Raw genomic sequence first — 21,734 nt, 5'->3', positions numbered from 1 at the left:
GCCTACATATGGAACATGCCTGCATGCAGTCTTCTAGAAGTTCATCAGGGCTGGTTTTATTAATTCCACTTCGCAAAATTGGCAATAACATGCCGTACGATTTAGGTGACTGATAACCGAGAGCAACTACAAAATTCTTCAATGCAGTAAGAAGTTGAATCTGCAAGATGCTTTCACCAGAAGATTCTTCCCATGCCTAATAAAGGAACAGCTCGAATCAGCAAAAAGAAAGAACAGTAAATCAGGAAACAAAAGCACGCTGAATTCATTAAGAATCCTGCTCTCATCTGCAATTCTGTCAACAAATTTTCGTCTAGATGTATTTACACATCCTTCCACAGAGACTAGACAAAATGAAAGTAAGGAGAATAGAGGCAATTAAGTTTCGGTCTCCAGATAACAGTTCAATAATAGAATCTACCATCTAATTTAAAGGCTTTACTATAAAGTCCTGAGCCTTCTACTAACAGACAAAAGAAATTTCAGGAAGGCGGAATCTTACGGAGATTTTACTCTGGAATGTTAATGGTAATAAAATAAAACTTCAACTGCATATAGGTCATTAAACTTGAGTTAACATATAAACAAGGATCAGCGGGAAAAGAAAACCATAAGGATACCTTCTGGAAAAATAGCATTAACTTGTTTGCATATGGCGTAACTTCAGTAACTCGTGCTATCAGAACAGAGATAGTATTCAAAACTTGAACCTGAAAACGTAATCAAAAAGAAAACGCTCAGAAAAGTTAAAAACAACTGAAAAATATAGAAGACTACACCATAAAATGAATGGGGAAGGGTCTCAAATGCCCCCAGAACTATTAGATTTGGTACAATATTTCCCTCTGTCCACCTTTCCAGCCAAAAAAAGGCCCCCGACGTTATCCTTTCGACTCAAATTTGCCCCTATTTCTATTGGTATCCTTAAAGTAAAACAACTAAATATTTGTTTATTATGTGGTCTAATCTGACTGGACCAAATTTAAACCCTTCCCAAATAAATAAGAAAAAATCACCCAGGACCCATATTCTGACTTGACCTGCCTGAAAATATTATTCAAATAAAGGAAAGTTTGATGAAGTGAGTAAATTCATTTAAAGGCATCAAGAAGATGCAAGTGTTATAAGGATAGATCAGTTAAGCTCACAAAAAAAAAAAGGATTTGTAGCTTCTTCCTAAACTTTAGAGCTAACAAATCCAAGAAGAGTCTCTTGTCAAAAAAAGAATCCAATAAGAGTTCAAAATTATGTACAGGGGTCAAAATTTGGACCAACCAAAAAGGCTAACTAGACATCTGCCTCACAAAAGATCACTAGAAGTTGAAATCCCATCAAAACATCTATTGTTCCTTTCTGTCCATAAACACCAAAAGATAACAAACTTCCCGTGAACTCCAACTTTCAAGAGCATCCCTAACAGAGAAGGGCATGACCCAGGAAAGACCAAAAAACAGCAAAACATATTCCAAAGGTCCGAGGCAACTTGGTAGTACAGTAGATTATCCTGCATGGCATCTTCTCATTGGCCTTTATTAAAACAACCTCTAATCTATTAGAACCCAACCCATAACCCGGGGCCCATCTAAAAACCCATACTCGCTCCATCTGATTGCCCATCTAAAAAACATTATGATTTTATATAGTAAAATTTGCAATCAATTACCCAATTGTCTTGTTCATTTTTCTTTTTATTATTTTTTAAATCTCTTCCTCATTAGGATATTAAGGACTCAAACCTCGAATGCTTTTACATGTTCACATTCTTTTGATTTTTTTTTGAGCTGGGGGTCTATCGGAAACAACCTCTCTACCTCCCTCGAGAAGTGCTATGCGTACATTCTACCCTCCCCAGACCCCACCATGTGGGAATATACTGGGTTTGTTGTTGTTGTTGTTGTAGTATTATCATGGGAGGAAGGAAGGTATAGGAGAAAAACGGTTATTTCCATTCTTTTATTTGAGTTTAGATTTTAGATTTTGCATATACACAAAATCAGATGCAATATACGTAGTTACTTAATTAAATCATTTTCTGTTGAACTAAACGTTTCTACATGAATGTCATTATTATACTTTTTCCTCTTCTGTCGTAAGTTGAAAAAAACAATTAAAACTAAAATGGTGGGCAAGATCCAAGAAGAAGAGAAGTGGAAGAGAGAAAATTGGTGGTGGGGAACGGGGAGTGGGGTTAGTTTAGTGACTTAATGTAGAGAGAGGATAACTTCTTTTTTAAAAAAAAAAAAAAACTAGGGAACTCAAAATTAGGCCAATCATATGAAGCCACATATTAAGTACTTTTGAATTATTTTAATGGAGAAGGGCCCAAAATACCCTTGAACTATGGGATTTGGTACAATATTGCCCTTCGTCCACCTTATGAGTGTGAATCGTTAGAAATAAGGACATATTTGTGCCAAAAAGTTAAAGTCGAGGGCATTTTCGGCCCGAAAGGCAGATGAAGGGTAATATAATACCAAATCTCATAGTTCAGGGATTTTAGGTTTTCTCTGTAAAATGAAAACTAAAGACGGATTGAAAGAACACATCATAAAATGGAAAAAAGATTTCGATGATATTAGAAGAAGTGAAAGGTGTCAATCTTGTTTCTAATGCTACCTTGCTCTTAAAAATCCTGTTTCTTTTTCCCCATTTTCTGACAACTATAACATGAGTATTCTTTTCCACAGAGCAAAGAAGAACAGGGATAGAGATAACTTGGAAATGGATCTTCGCTCTAACCTCACCCCTCCAATATTCATGAGCCTACATACAACAACAAACCCAGTATATTCCCACTTAGTGGGGTATGGGGAGGGTAGAATGTACGCAGTCCATACCACTACCTCCGAAGAAGTAGAGAGGTTGTTTCCGATAGACTCCCGGCTTAAGACAAAGGACCATAGTCAAACGTCGCAAGCATACAACATGATAAAAATAACAGTGATACAACAACCACAAAAATAGAGTACATTGACCAACGAAGGACAACCCCCTCCCCCCAACCCTATCATTACCAACCAAGCTACACCAAACTCTCCTAGCTACAATCTATGACTAGACCACACACCTTAACCCTCTACCCTAATACTCTTCCTCCAAACCTTACTATCGAGGGTCATGTCCTCAGTGAGCCGTAACTGCTCCAATATTCATGAGACTCCTCAACAATATTACAATCCATTCAAGCATCAACCAATAACACCCAAAGTATGTTGAAATATTAACTTATGCATGTGCATGTAACCACTGAATCAATATTGCTTCCCCTTGACTGCAAGTTATTGCAAAGGTCTAGGGAACTTAGGATACCAGAAATCAGATGGCGCTATATTACCAACACCCCATCGCCAAAAAAAGGAGATGAGTGAATAAATGATAAGTAAATAGCAGAGAAGGATAAGTAAACAATAGAGGGGCAGGTCCATTACTCCATTTTCCATCGAATTTCAACCAGTGGACCTTGGTTTTCTTGGTTACCAAAACCAATGTTGCTCGGACTCTTCAAAAACGTCAACAGATGTCTAGCCGATCCTCCAAAAGTAGTGCATTTTGGAGGATCCAACACGGGTCGGGCAACATTTTTAAAGAGTCTGAGCAACATAGACCAAGACAAATAAATAAATGAGAACTAAATAGGCCGTGTGAAGTTAAGAAGAACACCAGCTGATATCTACCTTTGAGTCAAATTCTTGTACTTCGTCCACCACTTTGAAACACAGATCCCAACAAACTGGAAGAAGATCTAAGAACTCATTCTCATTAAAAGTTGCATCTTCAATATGAAAATACAAGGACCGGCATGCTGTCAGCTAAAAGAAGAGACAAAGTAGCTTCAGTAATCAGTATAACACAAAGTGAATGAATGGGAACTTAAAATACAGAAAATTCTGATGGATGTACAGATTCAGAAGGTAGTTCTTTTATACAATAAAATGTGGCATACCCGTACACACAAGTCATTGTCCTGAAGTAATCTGATTAGAGCACAATAAACTGCTCTTCTGGTGTCATCTTTAATCTGTACGAAAACACAATTAGATGAAAATATACAGCACTGGTAGCTGCCTAGCTCCATAAAACTATGGGTTGATAGCACATAACTATCGCATAATAAAAACCTACAATTGTCCGTGAAACAATAGCATATGAACAGTAATAGAACAAAGAAAACAACAACTAAGCCTAAATCTCAAAGAAAGTTGGCGTCGGCTATATGAATCCGCACATCTTCATTTAAGTCCATTTCATATTATAATCATACTAAATAAACTAAAAGTAAAAATATGTTATATATATATTTAGAAAAACAGAAACAGTTAAAGATTTCCATTTATATATCCACATACAGTACTCCCTCCTTCCCAATTTATGTGGGTACCATTTGACTTGATATAAATTTTTGAAATTTATGGTTTAAAACAATCCTTATACATTTGTTTAGCCATAAATTGTTAGAACATGAGTAGGAGAAAGACTAGTATATACAATCCTGCTTGAAAAAGGATTATAATTTATTTTTTTTTGTTTTTTGAGAACTGGTAATTAGTACTCTTCAGCATTTAAGGATATGCTGGAGACCTTTCAAGGGAGGAAAAAAAGAGGGGAAAAAGAGCAAAAAAAATACTTACAAGGCTCCTAGAAATTCTATAAATTGATCTGAGTCCTCTAGCCCTAACTGTTTACACCAAAAAAACAAAGACACAATGCAATTCCATTTAATCTTATGAATGGAATTAGACCTATCTTCAAAATTTCTGCTATTTCTTTCCTTCCACACGGTCCACAAGATGCAATGTGGAATTAGGTTCCACCGGATCTTCTGTGTCTTGCTCCCTAATCCTTTGATCCAGCAACTCAGTAAATCAGCTGTGTGCTCAGGCATAGTCCATTTCACTTCTGATATGTTTAAAAACAAAAACATGGACCAAATTTGGGCTGTGAAGGGGCAATGTAGAAACAAATGACTATTAGTCTCCCCCGTCTTCCCACAAAGAGAACACCAGGGGAGAATAATCTTCCCTTTCCTCCTCAAAACTTCATGTGTTAGTTAAGCATGCATTCCTAACCACCAACCAAATAAAACATTTGACTTTAGTTGGTGCTAGATTCCTCCAAACTCTCTTCCACATTTTCTTATTACTGCAACCTAGTTCCTATGGATCCATTTTACTGTATCAAGAGTATTGTTGGTGCCTGCAAAGCACCCTAGCTCCCCCAATAGTTTGGCAGTTCTCTCTATTTCCCAGTCATTAAGACACCTTCTGAAAGGTCCCATTCCTGCTCTGTCCAGCATTCACTAATCTTGGCCTCAGGGTTAGTACAAAGGTTGAATATGTCAGGAAATAGGTCCTTCAAGGTAGACCGTTTGAGCAAGATATCCGGCCAGAACCTAGTTTTCCTACCATCTCCCACCCTAATTTGCAGATCTGACTCCAATTTTGGCCATGGGTTTCTTATTGTTCTCCATACCCCCACACTCCATATACTTCGTTGCTTGCATTGCTGCACCAAAAACCATCTTCCCCATATCTGCACTTTACCAACTCTTTCCATAAGGATTGCCTATCCTCATTGTATCTCCACAACCATTTCAACATCATGTTATTAATATGCTTCCGCGGATTCCTGATGCCCATCCCCCTCTCTCTTTGCAATGTAGAACCGTTTGCCACCTGACCAAGTTGTATCCTTTGATTTCCTTGCAGTCATGCCATAAGAAATCTCTCCTAAGTTAGGTAAAGGAAAAAGAGACCTAACATGGGTTGGGAGAGAATCTAGGACAGAATTAATAAGAATATGTCTGCCGCCAAGTCATATGTATTGAGCCTTCCATCTTGCAAGTCTTTTCTCCGTCTTCTCCAAGATATTATCCCAAATCAGCACTTCTTTGTTTTTGTTCCCCAATGGCATGCCTAAGTAAGTTGTTGGTAAATTCTCCACTTTGCATCCTAATATGTTTGCTAGTTGTTGGATATTTGTCACCTCTTGAATACGGAAAAGACTACTCTTTCCCAGTTGATTTTCAGACCTGCAGAAACTTCAAAAAACAATAAAATTAGTTTGATGAACCTTATTTGTTCCCCTTGTGGCTCACAGAAGATAACTGTGTCATCAGCATAGAGTAGATGACACATCTCCTTAGTGTCGCCATTGTGTCCATTGAGCTGAAAGCCTCTAATCCACCTGTTTTGTAAGGCAATTCTCATCAAGCTATCAAACCCCTCCATTACCAAAATGAACAAAAAAGGAGATAGATGATCACCCTATCTGATACCCCTTTTCGATGGAAAAAAAACGTGCAGGTTCACCATTTACAAGAATAGAGAACCTCACGGTGCTGATACAAAACCTAATCCATCATAAACACCTTTCTCCAAAGCCCATTTGTTTCAAAGTAATCAGCAAAAAGCTCCATCTGACATGATCATAAGCTTTTTCGATGTCCAATTTAACCATCACGCCTGGGCTTGTCCCTGTCATTCTGTAGTCTATACATTCACTTACAATAAGGGTCGCATCCATTATCTATCTTACTTTTATAAAGGCCATCTGATTCTTATTGACTAGCTTATCAATCACCCTCTTATATCTTTCTGCCAACAGCTTTGCAATTATTTCACAGACTCCGATGATCAGGCTAATGGACATAAAGTCTTTTTTTAATTCAGTAGCTCCTGCTTTCTTGGGAATGAGTGTTACAAAGGTAGCATTGAATCTCTTCTCGGTCTTCTGTTTACCATAAAACTCTTGGATAGCTTTCTTGAGGTCGTCTTTCAGTAGCTCCCAGAATGTTAGATAGAATGACATGGGAAAGCCATCAGGCCCTGGAGCTTTTTCCATAGCACATAGCTTTAAGCACCCCAAGATTTCTTCCTCTTCAAAAGGCTCTTCTAGTTCAGCTTGCTCCTCTACATTAATGCTTGTCAATCCTTGTAACGGTAGTTCGGGGCTCCAAATCTCTGTTTCCTCATACAAATTCTAATAAAAAATTCTAATACTCTTTGATTATCATGTTCCCGTTCACCTTCAATGTGTCTATAGTATTGAACGTGAGGGGAGTAATGTTATGGATCCGTGGAAGTCAACTAATTAAACATTTAATTATATTTTAGTAGTTTTATTATGGCCAAACCCATCGACAGCCCCATGAACTTGACACAATCTTTCACTTTGGCACCTCAAGTGGATGTTGTTCACTTTTGACACCTCATGTAGCCATAAAGTGTGTCATTTTGGCACCTTTTGCTGAATCAGCAAAGAGAGTGTATTACACTCGCTTTTAAGCGCGTTTGAGGGGTATTTTCGTAATTTAGGGGTATTTTCGTAATTTTACATCTCTCCCACATTGTCTTCTCCACACCTATTTTTTAACTTAACCTCCATTAATGGAGGTGAAATCAACACTCAAAATAAATTTCATTCCATTAACAAAATATTCACTCTATTAACTAATACACACCATAAACACCAAATAATACTCCTTCCATTAATCAACGGAACACACCCTCTAATCTCAACTCTCCACCATTACACCATAAACACACTAAAAACAACCCAATGACAATCAAGATTCATTACACATCATAGCAATAAATCAAGGCTCAAAATAAGTAATTTCTCACTCCGTTAAACAAACAAAGATGTTATTCACACTATTTTTTTCCATCCCCGTCTCCATCCATTAGTTTTTCAATATTTTTTTTCTTTTTCTTAACACAATTAATTTTTTCTCCATTAATTCTTGGAGGTCAAGCTCACAATATCATGTTTTTACTCTTTCTTGCTTCATTATTGTGTAATTGGAGACTTGCATTTTTTTTTCAGTTTCATATTCTTTTTTCTTGCTCCTTCCACTTCCAGTTTCACTCCTTCCCATGTCTCTCAAATCATTCTTCAACTTCACTATATCTGAAATTTCCATGTTTCTCCTTCCCATGTATCTAAAATTCTAGTTCCAAGCAACCCCCATTCATATTTATATGTTCTTTCGTTAATTTATTTTCGAATTGAACACTAACCTCATCCTTCTCCGTATTTTTCATCATGTATTTGAAATTCGTGAAGCTATTAATATAGATCTATTATTGTTAGAGAATGAGGAGGTATGTTTATCATTATTGAAAAGTTCAATCTCCATTAATGGAGGTTTAAGATAAAAGAAAGTCGGGTGGAGAATACAATGTGGGGGGTGCTTTTTTGTAATTATTTAGGGAATAAAACATGTGTCATTGATTCATTGGATGTAATTACCATGTATTTTGGCCTTTTTAAAAAAAAAAAAAAAAAAAACTAATTTTGTGTATATATAATGATGTGGCAATGTAAAATTAGATGGCACAAATTAATTGGTCACGTAATCCACGTTGGCAAAGAGTGTGACCCACGCACCAGAGCTGATGTCGAAAGGTGTCAAAGTGACACACTTTATGGCTACTTGAGGTGCCAAAAGTGAACAATGTCCACTTGAGATGCCTAAGTGAAAGTTCGTGCCAAGTTTAAGAGGTCACCGATGGGTTTGGCATTTTATTATTATTATAGAATAGGGTTTTATATTTCCTACTTTCATAAGGATTAGACATTCTAGAATAGGGTTTTATATTTTCTACTTTCATAAGGATTAGACTTTCAAGATTAGGGTTTTATTATTTCCTGCTTTCATAAGAACTAGACTATTGATGTAATACTCCTATTTAAAGGGGTTTTTGGAGAGTAAATTGATAAGTCGTATTCATCAAACAGCAAGAGATAGGGGTTCTTTGAACTCTAAGGTTTCAGCCTCCCTTAAACGAGCTGAATTATATATCGCCCTGTGAATCGATCCTTTCCCCAAAAGATCATAACACAATTTGATCTTTCTGTTGGATAGGATACCTAATAACATTGAAATCCCCCCACCACAACCCAAGGCCCTTCACATAGACTTCTCATAACCCCAACTCACTCCACAATTCACATATACTACTGTTACAAACCATGAGAAATCTTTGTTTTGACTTGAAAATTTACAGATTCTGCATTGAGAACCTACTTCAATCAGCTCCCCCTCCCACAATCTTTTGTCCCACAAAATTAGAATCCCCCCATTAGCCCCTTCTGCCTCTAGGCAAACCTCCCCTAGCCATCTATTGTTCCATATCTCATGTAATATACCGCTGATACTTCCCTGTATTTTATCCTCCAAAAGTATGTATATTTCTGCCCCCACTGATTAAGAAGATTTCTGGCCAGCCCCCTCTTACGTGCATTGTTTAACCCCCTAACATTCCAAGAAATTATCTTTACCCTCATTTTTCTACAACTGACAATCTCCTCCCCCTGTTTCTCGGTTCACCGTCTTTGAACTTCACATTGAAAATAAGGTTTCGGAGCTCCTTTGATATTGCTTGATTATTCGAACAACTTGCTTTACCCTTGTTGCATAGTTCATCTCTTGAATTTCCTTGGCCCATTCTCCTTATTAAGGAGAAAAATTCTCTTTCGTATCCTTTCGTACACACTCCGAATATTTGACTTAATTTGAGGAGATTAATGTGGAATTTCAATGTCGCTTGAGACTCGAATGCCTCCTCATTAATACTGTCATCAATTGCTAACGGCCTTAGTTTGTGAGAAAAAACCAGTTGACCTTCCGAAGAATCCCTTTGGTCATCGACTTCAACGCAATCCAGCTCCATATTGTGGTAATTGTCGTTGTTCCCTTTATTTTCCTCCACTAGTAGTTGCGTAATCTGCAAATGTTTTTCCCATGTGCAATCCTCTCTCGAGCTCCAATTCCCTAGCTCCAATTCCCTGATGTAACTACAGGTGTTATAACCAGAAAGGTCCAGTGAAGGCTGGAGTTCAATAAAAGGCGCTCCACAAAGTTGTTGGGCGTAATAGCAAGGCCCTACAGATCTGACTCTTAAAATCTGGAAATCTGTTATAAGGCGCACTAAAGTTTCTGCTTTCCTCCATTAAAGCCATGTGGAACCCTTTTTCTCTTTCCACATGGGGGTTTTCGGAAGACTTTTCCCCAATAGTGTATATCTTGAATTCATCACATATCTCATTTGAATTTTTTTTCCTCTTTCATGTCTATTAGGTCTGCTTCCATCTGTGTCATAGTTGTCCCTCTATTCTTTTTTCCTCAGCCATACTGTCACATCGATTAGATGACTCCGCCTCCTCCACCAATCTGAAAGTCACTGGAGACTCGCACTAAATCAGAAGAGAAAAAATCAGCTTGCCGTCAAAGATTTCAACCTTCGTCAGAATGTTTTCTTTGGGTCCTCGAATTCTCGCCCATCTCAAATGGTTCTTCAACTCCGTCTCTTCCTCATTCTCCGGCCAACCACCGCAGCCATCTCCGATCTTCTTCATGACCTCCTTATTCCACAAGTGTAGTGGAAGGCTATGAACTCTAATCCAGAACCAGTCGAAGCTTGACTGCTCATGGAAAGCCCTTTTTGTTGGAGACCACCAGTCTAATTTCAAGTTGTTCCCTTGTCGTATCCACTCTCCCATCAAGACATGTTCTGCTATTTTCCGAGTTTGAAATTCAAAATTGTTCATATCATAGACCAGAGTGTTTGAAGCTTATTTCCATGTTTGTTGTGCCCAGTTTCTGAATTCGTTTTGTTTTGGCGCCTCTTCTCCACCACAGAACCGACCAACAAGACACCTTCTCAGTAGTTCGTTGTCTTCCCAGCTTGAAGATTGCAGCATGGTCTTCTCAACATTCTTCATAGCCCATTTCCCTTTTTTTTAAGGCCCTGTGAAATTTCCATCACCTTTGAAGTTGTTTTGTATTAAATCCCCAGTTGTATTTAACGATTTCTGAACTTCTGAGTTCTTATTAATAAATGTTTCGATTTTCATGGCTAATATTCCCCACCCCTCATTAGTATTGTTTTCAGGAATGATGATCATTGTTCTGCTCTGACCTTTAACGGTAATGACTGAGATGTATCTACCATATATATTGTACTTAAGAGAGCAGTAAATATATGTAGAGACATCCATGCTCCTCCATGATTTAAAACTTTTGCCTTTATTATCAGATGCCCCCTTAATCTGTTACAGATCCATAGAAAAGCACCGCTGCTTACCACCATTCTCCTCAGTGCCATTTTCCACTCCTCCACCCAATCAAACCAAGTCTCTGAGCAGTGGTTTGAAAAGCGAGAGGCGAAAAAAAAGTGACGAGGGCTCGCTTCACAGAAGCGAGAAACGTGAAGCAAAGCGCACGCTTTTTTCTATTAAAGCGCTATTTAGTACAAAATGTAAAAATACTAAACATGCATAAATAAATAACCAAGAGCTCAATAAATAACATAATCTTTCAATACTCAAATTAAAAAGAGAATAGATAGTCATAACAAGCATTCAAAGCAAACTACTAAAATACTAAAAATCAGTCTTGCGTCTTAATCAACCAACACAAATAGAGAAACCAACAATCAGAGAAAAGTTTAGAACTTCTATTCTACATCCTATTCCTCAACAAGGATATACTGATAAACAAAATTCAGATTACATTCAGCAAAAAGTTTAGAACTTCTATTCTAAAAATATATACTGATAAAAAGAATTCAGATTACATACAGCAAAAAAAAAAAAGTAAAAAGAAGAAAAACAAAGCTGAAAGTCAGATTACATACAACCAAAAAAAAGTAAAAAGAAAAAAACAAAGTTGGAAGTCAGATTACATACAGACAAAAAAAAAAAAAAAGTAAAACAGAACTGGAAAACAGAGAAGAAGAGGAGAAAAAAAAAAAAAGATGAAAAAGAGTAATAGAGAAGAAGGAAAAAAAAAACTAGCAAACCCTAATAGGAGAAGAAGAAGAGGAGAAATAGAGAAGAAGAAGTCGCATACCTTCAGCGGTTGTTCCAAAAAAGTTAAGCAGCAGCAATGCAGTCGTATAGTCACTTAAGGGTTTTAACTAAAATAAATTAAATAAAGCAATAAAACCCTAAAAAAAAACATTAAATATCTTTTTAAGAGAGCTTTTCTACGCCTTTTGTGCTTCAGCACTTCTCGCGTTTGGAACTAAAGCGAGAGCTTTTTTCTCGCCCCAACGCTTCAACTGTAAAAAGCGACCCACTGTCGCTTCGCTTCGCTTCACGCTTAAAGCGAGCGCTTTAGCGATTTTCATAACACTGTCTCTAAGGAGGATTTAGACTATATAATGTCATACAATTTGCCTCCTGATCTGAAGTACAACTTGTTTTCCATAGCTAAAACCAGAAAGCTAGGAAAAAATAAAGGAAAAAAAAAAGAAAGAAAAAAAAAGAAAGAAAGGTGGTGCACTTCCGATGGTGTAAGACCACCGGAAAGGAGTAAGAAGCCCAAAAGGGACTTCTAACTTTCTGCCTTGGGTTTCATGCCTGGGAGTTCTGTTCTAATATTCTAAGCTGACATGCTTTCCTAACCACCAACCAAATAAAACATTTGACTTTAGTTGGTCTCCAAATAAATCTTAAACATAAGTGAGGAATAGTTAAAATTTGTGGAATCAATGATCTAAAAAAAAGGATTATAATGCAGTGTTCTAATTGGAAAAGGGTTGGAATGTAGTGTGTGTAACTACGGTCTCAATGTAATAATGTAGCAACAATAATTCAATACTCCCTCCGTCCCATTTTATGTGTCATAATTTGACCTGGCACGGAGTTTAAGAAATAAAAAAAGACGATAATTTTTACCAAATTGTCCTTTATTAAAAAATGTACTACTTGTATCTTTAATTAAGTGGAACAAATGGAATTGTGTCTTTAAATAGTTATCAAATAAAGAAAGGTGACATTTTTTTGGACGGACAAAAAAGGAAATGACGACACATAAAATGAGACGGAGGGAGTAATATTCTTCTCTTATATTTCTCACACAGTATTAGAGCCTCGACAATCTTGGTAGAAAATCAAAGAGCTTCTGCTGTCGGTGGGCAGCTATGACCCATATATGCCACCAGTCTAGCCATGACCATGTTACCAAAAGTTGAGCCATCATGCTTCTTTTCAGTTGGCTTCTCATAACTAATTTGCGTAGCACCGTGCATCTTTTCGCTAAATACTTTCTCATATCTAATTTGTGTAGCACCGCGCATCTTTCTGGTGACTACTTTCTCATATCTAATTTGCATAGTGTTAGAATATGAGTAGGAATAGAAATAGCATATAGAATCCTACTAGGGAAGGAATTATAATGTAGTGTCCTATTAGGAAAAGGATTGGAATGTAATGTCTATAAATAGGGCCTCAATGTAATCATATAGTCACAACAATTCAATAATATTCTTCTTATTATTTTTCACACATGGTATCAAAGCCTCTACGATCTTGGTAGAGAATCAAAGAGCTTCCGCTGCTGGCGGGCAGCTATAACCGATATATGCCGGCCGGCCGGCCAATGATTATGTTATATATGCCGCCCGTCCGGCCAATGATTATGTTAGCAAAAGTTAGGCCACCACACTTTTTTCCCCTATTTTCTCATATCTAATTTGTGTAGTACCATGCATCTTTCTGGTGACTACTTTCTCATATTAGATTTGTGTAGCACCGTGCATCTCTCCAGACTACTCATATTTAATTTGCGTAGTACTGTGCATCTTTTCGGACTACTTTCTCATATCTGTAGCACCGTGTATCTTTTCAGTGACTCCTTAGATCTGATATGTGTAGTTCCATACATCTTTACGGTGACTCCTCAGATCTGATTTGCATAGGGTCATGCCATTATTCCGACCCTATCCATATAAGTTCTCTTTTTCAGTAGGGTTGTGCCGTTATTCCAACCCTACCCATATAAATTCCTTTTTTCAATAGGGTCTATCGTCATTCCAATCTTACCCATATAATTTCAATTTTCAGTAGGGTCGTGTCGTTATTCCCATTCTACCCTTATAATTTCTATTTCTCAGTAGGATTGTGCCATCTTTCTGACCTACCCATATAATTCTCTTTTTCAATAGGGTCGTGTCATCATTCCAACCCTACCCATATAATTTTTTCTCAAATGGTGACCATTTTTCAGCCATCAAATCTAATAATCCGGCGTATGAGTATGCTCCGACCAGTTCTTCGGTGACTATCTTGTTCAAGATCTACTATCTCTTAACTTCGAGATGACCCATATTTTTAACAAGTTTTCGACAATTTTCCAACGACACATCGACTTTCTAGCGATGTTTACTACTCTTTGGATCACTTTTTTAGTTTGTTCCTTTCAATTGAGGTTTCCTAGACGTCCCGAGCAGTCCTTATCAGTTTTGTTGCAGATATCTTCACCAAGTTCCTCACCGATCCTCGTATTAGTTACATCCATAACAAGCTTGGTACATATGTCTTCTATGCACCAGCTTGAGAGGGAGTGTTAGAATATGAGTAGGAATAAGAATAGCATATAGAATCCTACTTGGGAAGGGATTATAATGTAGTGTCCTATTAGAAAAAGGATTGGAATGTAATGTCTATAAAAAGGGCCTCAATGTAATCATATAGTCACAACAATTCAATAATATTCTTATTATTATTTTTCTCACATATAGCACCGCGCATCTTTCTGGACTACTTTCTCATATTTGAGGTGCGTAGCACCGTGCGTCTTTTCGGTGACTCCTCAGATTTGATTCGCGTAGTTCTGTGGTCTTTCCGGTGACTCCTTAAAACTGATAATTTTGTAGGGTCGCACCATAATTCCAATCATATCCATATAATCTCTTTTCCAGTAAGGTCGTGCCATCATGCCGACCCTACCATATAATTTTTTCAATTTTGACCACTTTTCGGCAGTCAAATCTAATAATTCGGCAACTTCAATATTGCTCTAGCTATTCTAGGTTTGTTCCAACAAGTTTTTCGAGCAATTCTTTTTCCCTAGGTTCACCCAATCTTTGCAAGCCTTTCCATTAGTTTTTTTCCGGATTTGGAACACTGAAACCCTAATCCCTCTTTCGATTTTTCCAATGGTACAGTACAGTTTTTGCAAACGTGCATCACTGATTTCGGTTTAGGAGATCAGAAAATTAAACACCATCGTGTCATGAGATGGGCAAAGAGTCCAAATCACTGATTGCCCAGTTCATCATGAAAGGACTACGCATATTGAGATTAATTATCACTATGTTAGAGAAAAGATACTCTCCAGAGCTATTGTTACACAATTTGTGAAGTCGAGTGATCAACTTGAAAATATCTTCATCAAGTCCCTCACTGATCCTCGTACTACTTATATATGTAACAAGTTTGGTACATATGACATTTATGCACCAGTTTGAGGGGAAGTGTTAGAATATGAATAGGAGAAGGAATAGTATATAGAATCCTACTTGGAAAAGGACTATAATGTAGTGTTCTACTTGTAAAAGGATTGGAATGTAGTGTCTATAAATAGGGTATCAGTGTAATAATGTAGCAACAACAATTCAATAATATTCTTCTCTCATGTTTCTCACATAAATGATTTTATTAAGGGTAAAAGGGGGATTTTAAAGTTAAATTCTTTCTAATTATAGAAAAGTGACATTCCTTTTGGTTTAGACTAAAGAAGGAAAAAAGAAAATGTGCCACATAGAGGACAGAAGATGTACTATTTTTAGATTACCATGAACTAACAAGGATTCACCATATGAAACATTTTTCTTACAAGAACTGCTGATTGAAGAATGAAGATTGCATGAACATTTCATAGAATACACCCAAACCCGACTTTACAAATAACTTATGCTTCAATGACAAGTAGGAGCTTCATTGTAACAGAAACATTTTGCTCGACTCCACCAAATGATCATTAAATTGAGTCTGGCAAATTTTGGGTAAACACCCCCCCACCCACCCCACCCCCACCCCCCAAAACCAAAACTTAACTTGAAATTAAGTGGAAGTTTGTAGAAATGAGAGGAACAACATATATACTTGCCATAAACTTGTTTAATTAAAAGTATGTTATATTTCCCCAAGAAAAGACACTTGTTAGGGTCTTTTAGAGTTCAGACCAACTTGTCACTGACGAACCCACACAAACTATATGCTGAACTCGCTTTACTAAAAATATTCTTGAATAGTTGTGTTTTTTTCCAGTATCTCTGATGACAAAGAGAAATGAAACTAGTTGCTCTCGTCCTTAATCGCTGCTGTTGCAATTTTAGATTGGTAAAAAGAAAAACAAAAAAGAATTTGTTTGACCTATTCAAGAGCATGGAACAGGGGACAAGCCAAGAATTATGAAAAGTTCGTAAAGTAGACTCCAAACCACCAATTTTAAATAACTTAATATCACTGCAGTATGGATGCTCAAGGAGATTCATCTATTCTCAGTCACAAACAAGGAGAAAGAAAGTTATAGCCTTGTATAATAGGGTTAAAAGAGGAGTTGCAGATGGGAGAGTTATTCAACCCAAAAGAAGGGAAGAGAAAAGTTCCACATCCCTTGTATCGTTAGGAAGTAAAAGTGGATGGCAAGTAACACTATATCAGTCTTTTTAAACCATTCCAAATTTGACAGAAATGGGGAGGCAGATATCTTTTTACTTCCCATCTCCCTGTCTTGATTCGAACACTACGTAAAGAGATTTCTAGGAGACACTCTTTTTTGATAACTGCAGTCTTATTACCTCTGAAACCCATTGTCCAAGGATTAGTGCTACTTTTCTGTGTATTATCCTCATATTGGGATGATCATTCGTCAACTCCAATGATAAGGCTCCATTGAACCTGCATAACATGTTAAGAGATTGTGAAGACATATATTTATATTCCCAGTAGAATATGACTTCCAATTTTAGCGAACCCAAACATAATTACCAAGTGCTACTTTTAAAAATGATGAGTTTGTATAATAGAGTGGTCTCTAAAGGATGAGTTTCACTGTCTTGGGCAATAGGAGAACAATACCATTCAATATATGGCACCCGATTATATTTAAGAACAAGAGGGAAAGAGTTCTTAATAAATCATCATGTTGGGTAAACTGTAGTTGAATTTATGCATTCCCTTCATGTGAAGAACCTATCATTTGCTATTTCTTTTGTTCTGTTTTGCTAATGTGGTTGTTGTGGCTAGTTTTATCACCTTGTTCAGATGGCCCTGCTAAGATACTAAGAGGTTAGAGAACTCCAGCACATGTCCGAGAAGTCAGATCTATTTGATTCAGCAATTTTTCAAGCATGAAAAACACATACCAATCCTTGAAACTCGTGTTCGAAAAAAAAATTACCAATCCTTGAAACTCAGATAGTTCGAGAGCTCATAGTAAATGTATGCAGCAGCACCATAAGCAGCATCCTTAAGAAGCAGAGCCGGAGTTATTTCATTAACTGCAGAAGGGCAACCATTCATAGCCTCTTGCAGAATAGAGACAACAACAGGTCCTAGCAGCTGAAAATCAGATAACAAGTTCATGCCCGGACTAATGCAATGTGTTAAGGTTATTGAACAACACAATGAATAGGGTAAACATACTTGACTATAATTTTCAAACAAGACAATATATAGAGCTTCAGCACATGGCCTTTGTTTTTCTGACCATAGCACTGAATCCTGCTCGTGATAGAAAGTCTCTGGATTCTGGTACCATTCCTCCATATCACTTGCAGTCAGAACAAAGTACCTACAATTGGAGAAATTGCAAGAATAAGGAGACAGGTCAGAATAATATATTATAATTACAACAGCTTAAGATTTTCTCTCAGAAGATGTTAAATCATATTCAAACTATCCCTTCCACGTAGCTTGTGGGCATTCAGATATGACCTGGATAATCTCCTACCTTCACTGCCTTCCAAATACTCTTTCAGTTTATTGGCAAGAACAGAGTGTGTTTGAAGTCAACAGAAACTGAAGTCTTCGTCAAGTCCCAAAACGTTATTTTGGAAAGATAAATCAAGTGATCAAGAGGATATTAATTATTCTAATGGCCTCAAAATGGCCCCTCACATAGCAAGATTCATCATTTTGCACTGTCCTAATATCCGCTATCCCAACACTGAGAAACGAGAAAGAAAAAATCTACCTTTACATGCACCTCGACTAATTCCATGAGGTACTTGCTAGTTGCTACCTCCCCACTAAAACAGGTACCGGGTAAATTTGTGCATCAAGGCTTGGACGGATGGAATAACCTAGTATTTTTGCCTCCACTGGGATTTGAAGAGATCTCATGGTTCTCAACCAACTCCACTAGGCCACAACCTTAGGTGCAAAGGAAATACTCACTTTCTTTAATCTAAATGGATCTCCCCAAATTATTTAATATTGGAAATGGATCTTCTAGCACTAGATTCACCAAAAGTATAACTACTGAGATTCTCTACAAGTATAACTCCCCTTTAATGCACCTTCTCCACCTCCTTCGGACCCTACTCACACCTAAGAAAACCTGCAAGTCTAAACGCTGTAATGAGAAGAACATTGTTTCATAAAACATGAAACTAAGGCACCAGAAAGAACCACTCAAGTTGGACTACATAGATTGATTAAGAATGTTGTGACCACCACAAATGAGAACAGAGACGAAGACCAAAAGATACATTATATATTGCTAAGCTTGTTACATTCTTAATCTGGTGTTTGGGAACCTCAATTCAGCAAATCGATTTCTTCACATGAAAATAGCATGAAGAGAAGACCCATAAAGGGTTGGGATGTCTTACCTCCTTATCAATACATTACACAGGAGTACAACCCGGTTAGTAGGCAAAAGGGAAGTAAGAAGGCCAGCAACCGTACTTGATATGTTTTGCTTCATCTGCTCAAATGTTACTCTATTTTCATCAACCACGCGTCCTGTCAAGTTTGTCTTATACTCTTTACCTTCCAAAATTGTTTTCACCATTACCATACATTGAATCATGAATTGCTCAAAGGACATCAGATGTGGTTCAGGATCTAAAATCTTGCTTAAACAGAATTCCATGACAAGAGGAAGAACACATTTATCCCCGAACGAATAAGGATGTCGCTGCTGGATGGCGACTAAAATCTTCATTAACTTTGTACAAGCCCTTTTTAATAAATCCCAAAATTTAGGCTGACGGTCCTGCATAGATGAATCTGCAAATTTAAGGAGTGATCAGGATATCTCCTAGTTCAGACAGAATATAATAAAATATTTTCCCATCTTTTGTTATGCAGCATCAAAGCAATGGAGAAGAAATAGGCAACAAGCAACCCCCCGCGCCCATTTTCCTTTTTAGTCTCTCTCTGTTCTATTATCAACCAAAGACAAGGTGATTCAAATATTGTGCATTCCCATTCTACCTTTTCATTCCTACTTTCTTTTCATCAAACTTCCTACCCTAGTATCCAATAAAACAGGAATCTGGGTTTCCACTATATACTGTTGAGGGAAGAAAAGTTGAGGCATAATATCTTGCGAAGCAACATTTATAAGTGCAAATTAGCAATAATCTAACAAAATTGCACTAGTATTTTAACGAGCCCCTAGCAGCTTGAAAAGTTGTTAGAGCTTCAATGATTTACTTGTCAGATGCGAGACTTCGGCATATCAAGGCACAATCAATACTAGCTTTTTTTATTAAGTTACTCACTTAGAGGAGGCATGCTGGCCTTTTATAATGGTTATTAGTAGGCAAAACTAGCCATAAAGCTGAGTGGGTGTATGTCACATGTCCGGTTCGTAAGTTAATGATGTTGTCATTTGTTGATTGATATTTCCTAGTTTTAAATAAAATCAAAGCATACCCCAAAACTGTCAGGAGAACCACAATACCTGAAACAAGCAAGTTGTGTTACACTGCTTAGGTGCATTTGTGGTTGGATTGAGATACACTTTTTTAAGTCCACGGTTGAAGCCACTCCAGTGGATTGAAATATACCCTTTTAGGTCCTTGAAATAAATGAGACTGAAAACCCAAGGGTGTGGCCTAGTGGTTCGATGAAGTTGGGTTGAGCACCACGAGGTCTCAGGCTCAATTCCCAATAGAGACAAACACTAGGTTATTTCTTCTCATCTGTTCTAGCCTTGGTGGAAAGAGTTACCTGGTACCTATTGTTGATGAGAGGTGGCAGGTATCCCGTGGAAATAGTTGAGGTGGGCAAAGGCTGACCCGGATACCACAGTTGTCAAAAAAAATAATAATAAATAATAAATAAATAAATTACTCTGAAATAGCATTTCAAATGCATTTTCTCCACGTGGTACCGAGGAAAAAGAACATGACCTGATACGAGTCCGATAGTGATTGTGGATCAATACGTAAAGAACTCGTGCTCGGGTAACTCGCCAACTAATGGAACAAGCTTTGGAGTGTTGGCTCATTAAGGGCATTTTAGTGCTCGAGTGACTGGCCAACTAATGGAACAAGCTTTGGAGTGTTGGCTCAATGAGTTGTAACCTAGGCAATAAATAGAACATATTAGGTCATCTTCTCATAACTTACGATGATATTTTGAAAGCTCTTTGAGAGTGTTCATACAAGTGTGGATATCACTTGTGACAAGTGTGGAATCACTTGCGTTGGTTGCTTGTTTTGAAACGTTGGTTGCTTAGGGATTCCGCTCCCTTGAGGTCACCGCAAGAATTTGACGTTATTTGTATGAATTCTTGGGTCTTAGTGTTCAATATACACTTTGATTCATAGTGTTTGTGCATTGTGTGTCAAGTTATCTATCATTCTATCTTATTATTGTTGTTGTGTTCATTCTCGGTTTTGGGCGTCCAAACCCGAGACCTTGTTGTGTCATTTTTGTTCTTGTTATTGTGTTGTAATCTTAGTTTGTGGCTCGCTGATTATAGGTGTTGAACATCTTGGAATCTTGTTGTTATCGTGTTTGTATTGTTATTGTGTAGTGAATCCGAGAGGGGTCACCAAAAGGGATCCTCGGTTCTTCAAATCATGGACTGTTTTGGTGTGTGTTAGTGTCTTCCTTGTCGATCTTGTATCATTTGGTATCAGATCATGGATTGATTTTGTTTTCACAAGATCAATCTTGGGCTAGCTAGCTTAAAAATACAAAAAAAAAAAAGGAAAGTGTAGAAGTTGTTCTTGTTCTTGGCCGAGACATGTTTCTTTGTGGCTAGATCTTGTAGTCTTTTGTTTGTTTAGATTGTTTCTAGTGTTGGTTTCTTTCTCACCAACACTAAAGTGTCTAGATCTAAAGGTTTGAGCTTATGTTGTTGACCTTGTTGATGTAAATTGGAAGTTGGTCGTGTGTTGATATTGTTGATCTTGGTTGTGTGTTGCAATTGACCCCCCCTCTCTCTCTCTCTCGCTCGCACCGGTCCCCGGTCCCCGTCGCCAACCGTCGGCGCCGACCGGACCCGACCCGACCTCTGGTCCCCGGCGCCGCTCTAACGGCTCTCTCTCTCTCTCTCCCTACCCTCTCTCCCTCTCTCTCACCCCGGTCCCCGGCCCCCGTCGCCGTCGCTGACCTGGTAACTTGACTCATTTCCATCGATGAAATGAATCAATCTCGGTATGTCACGAATTCATGTTGTCCACGACTCTATCTGGGTTAGTCCAGGTTCGTTATCAAGTTCCAGTTCCAATTTCGATTTTCGTGTATATTGATGTGATTGTTCCGCAAGTCGACATGAAACTAACTTGTCAATGATCGAACTTAAAGATATGAACTGAGTGCCATTTGATGAGTAACTGAGAACAAAGGAGAGGGATATGGAAAGAATGAAGTAATGAAAGAGGAAGTCGGTGTCGACCCAACCCGACCGCGGCCCCGACCTCCGGCGCCGACCCCCGCCACCCTCCGTCGCTGACCGCCGGTTCCAAGCCGTTCCC

The 21,734-nt window shown here is 37.8% G+C and overlaps 1 protein-coding gene across 2 annotated transcripts in view; it reads right to left on the bottom strand.

Moving 5' to 3' along the window:
* Window positions 1-21,734, bottom strand: part of LOC107842599 (importin-11) — a gene marked incomplete at its 5' end in the record, with an annotated part of 62,411 nt that overhangs the window by 19,067 nt on the left and 21,610 nt on the right. For both annotated transcript variants that reach the window (XM_047396863.1, XM_047396864.1), the window contains 8 exon segments: window positions 20-196; window positions 621-710; window positions 3,675-3,809; window positions 3,944-4,018; window positions 16,593-16,692; window positions 17,195-17,355; window positions 17,440-17,587; window positions 18,630-19,029. In XM_047396863.1, coding sequence (XP_047252819.1) covers window positions 20-196; window positions 621-710; window positions 3,675-3,809; window positions 3,944-4,018; window positions 16,593-16,692; window positions 17,195-17,355; window positions 17,440-17,587; window positions 18,630-19,029 — 1,286 coding nt within the window.

Source organism: Capsicum annuum, chromosome 9 (assembly GCF_002878395.1).
Source record: "Capsicum annuum cultivar UCD-10X-F1 chromosome 9, UCD10Xv1.1, whole genome shotgun sequence".
NCBI classification, from domain to species: Eukaryota; Viridiplantae; Streptophyta; class Magnoliopsida; order Solanales; family Solanaceae; genus Capsicum; species Capsicum annuum.
This window is presented reverse-complemented; position numbering and strand designations above follow the sequence as displayed.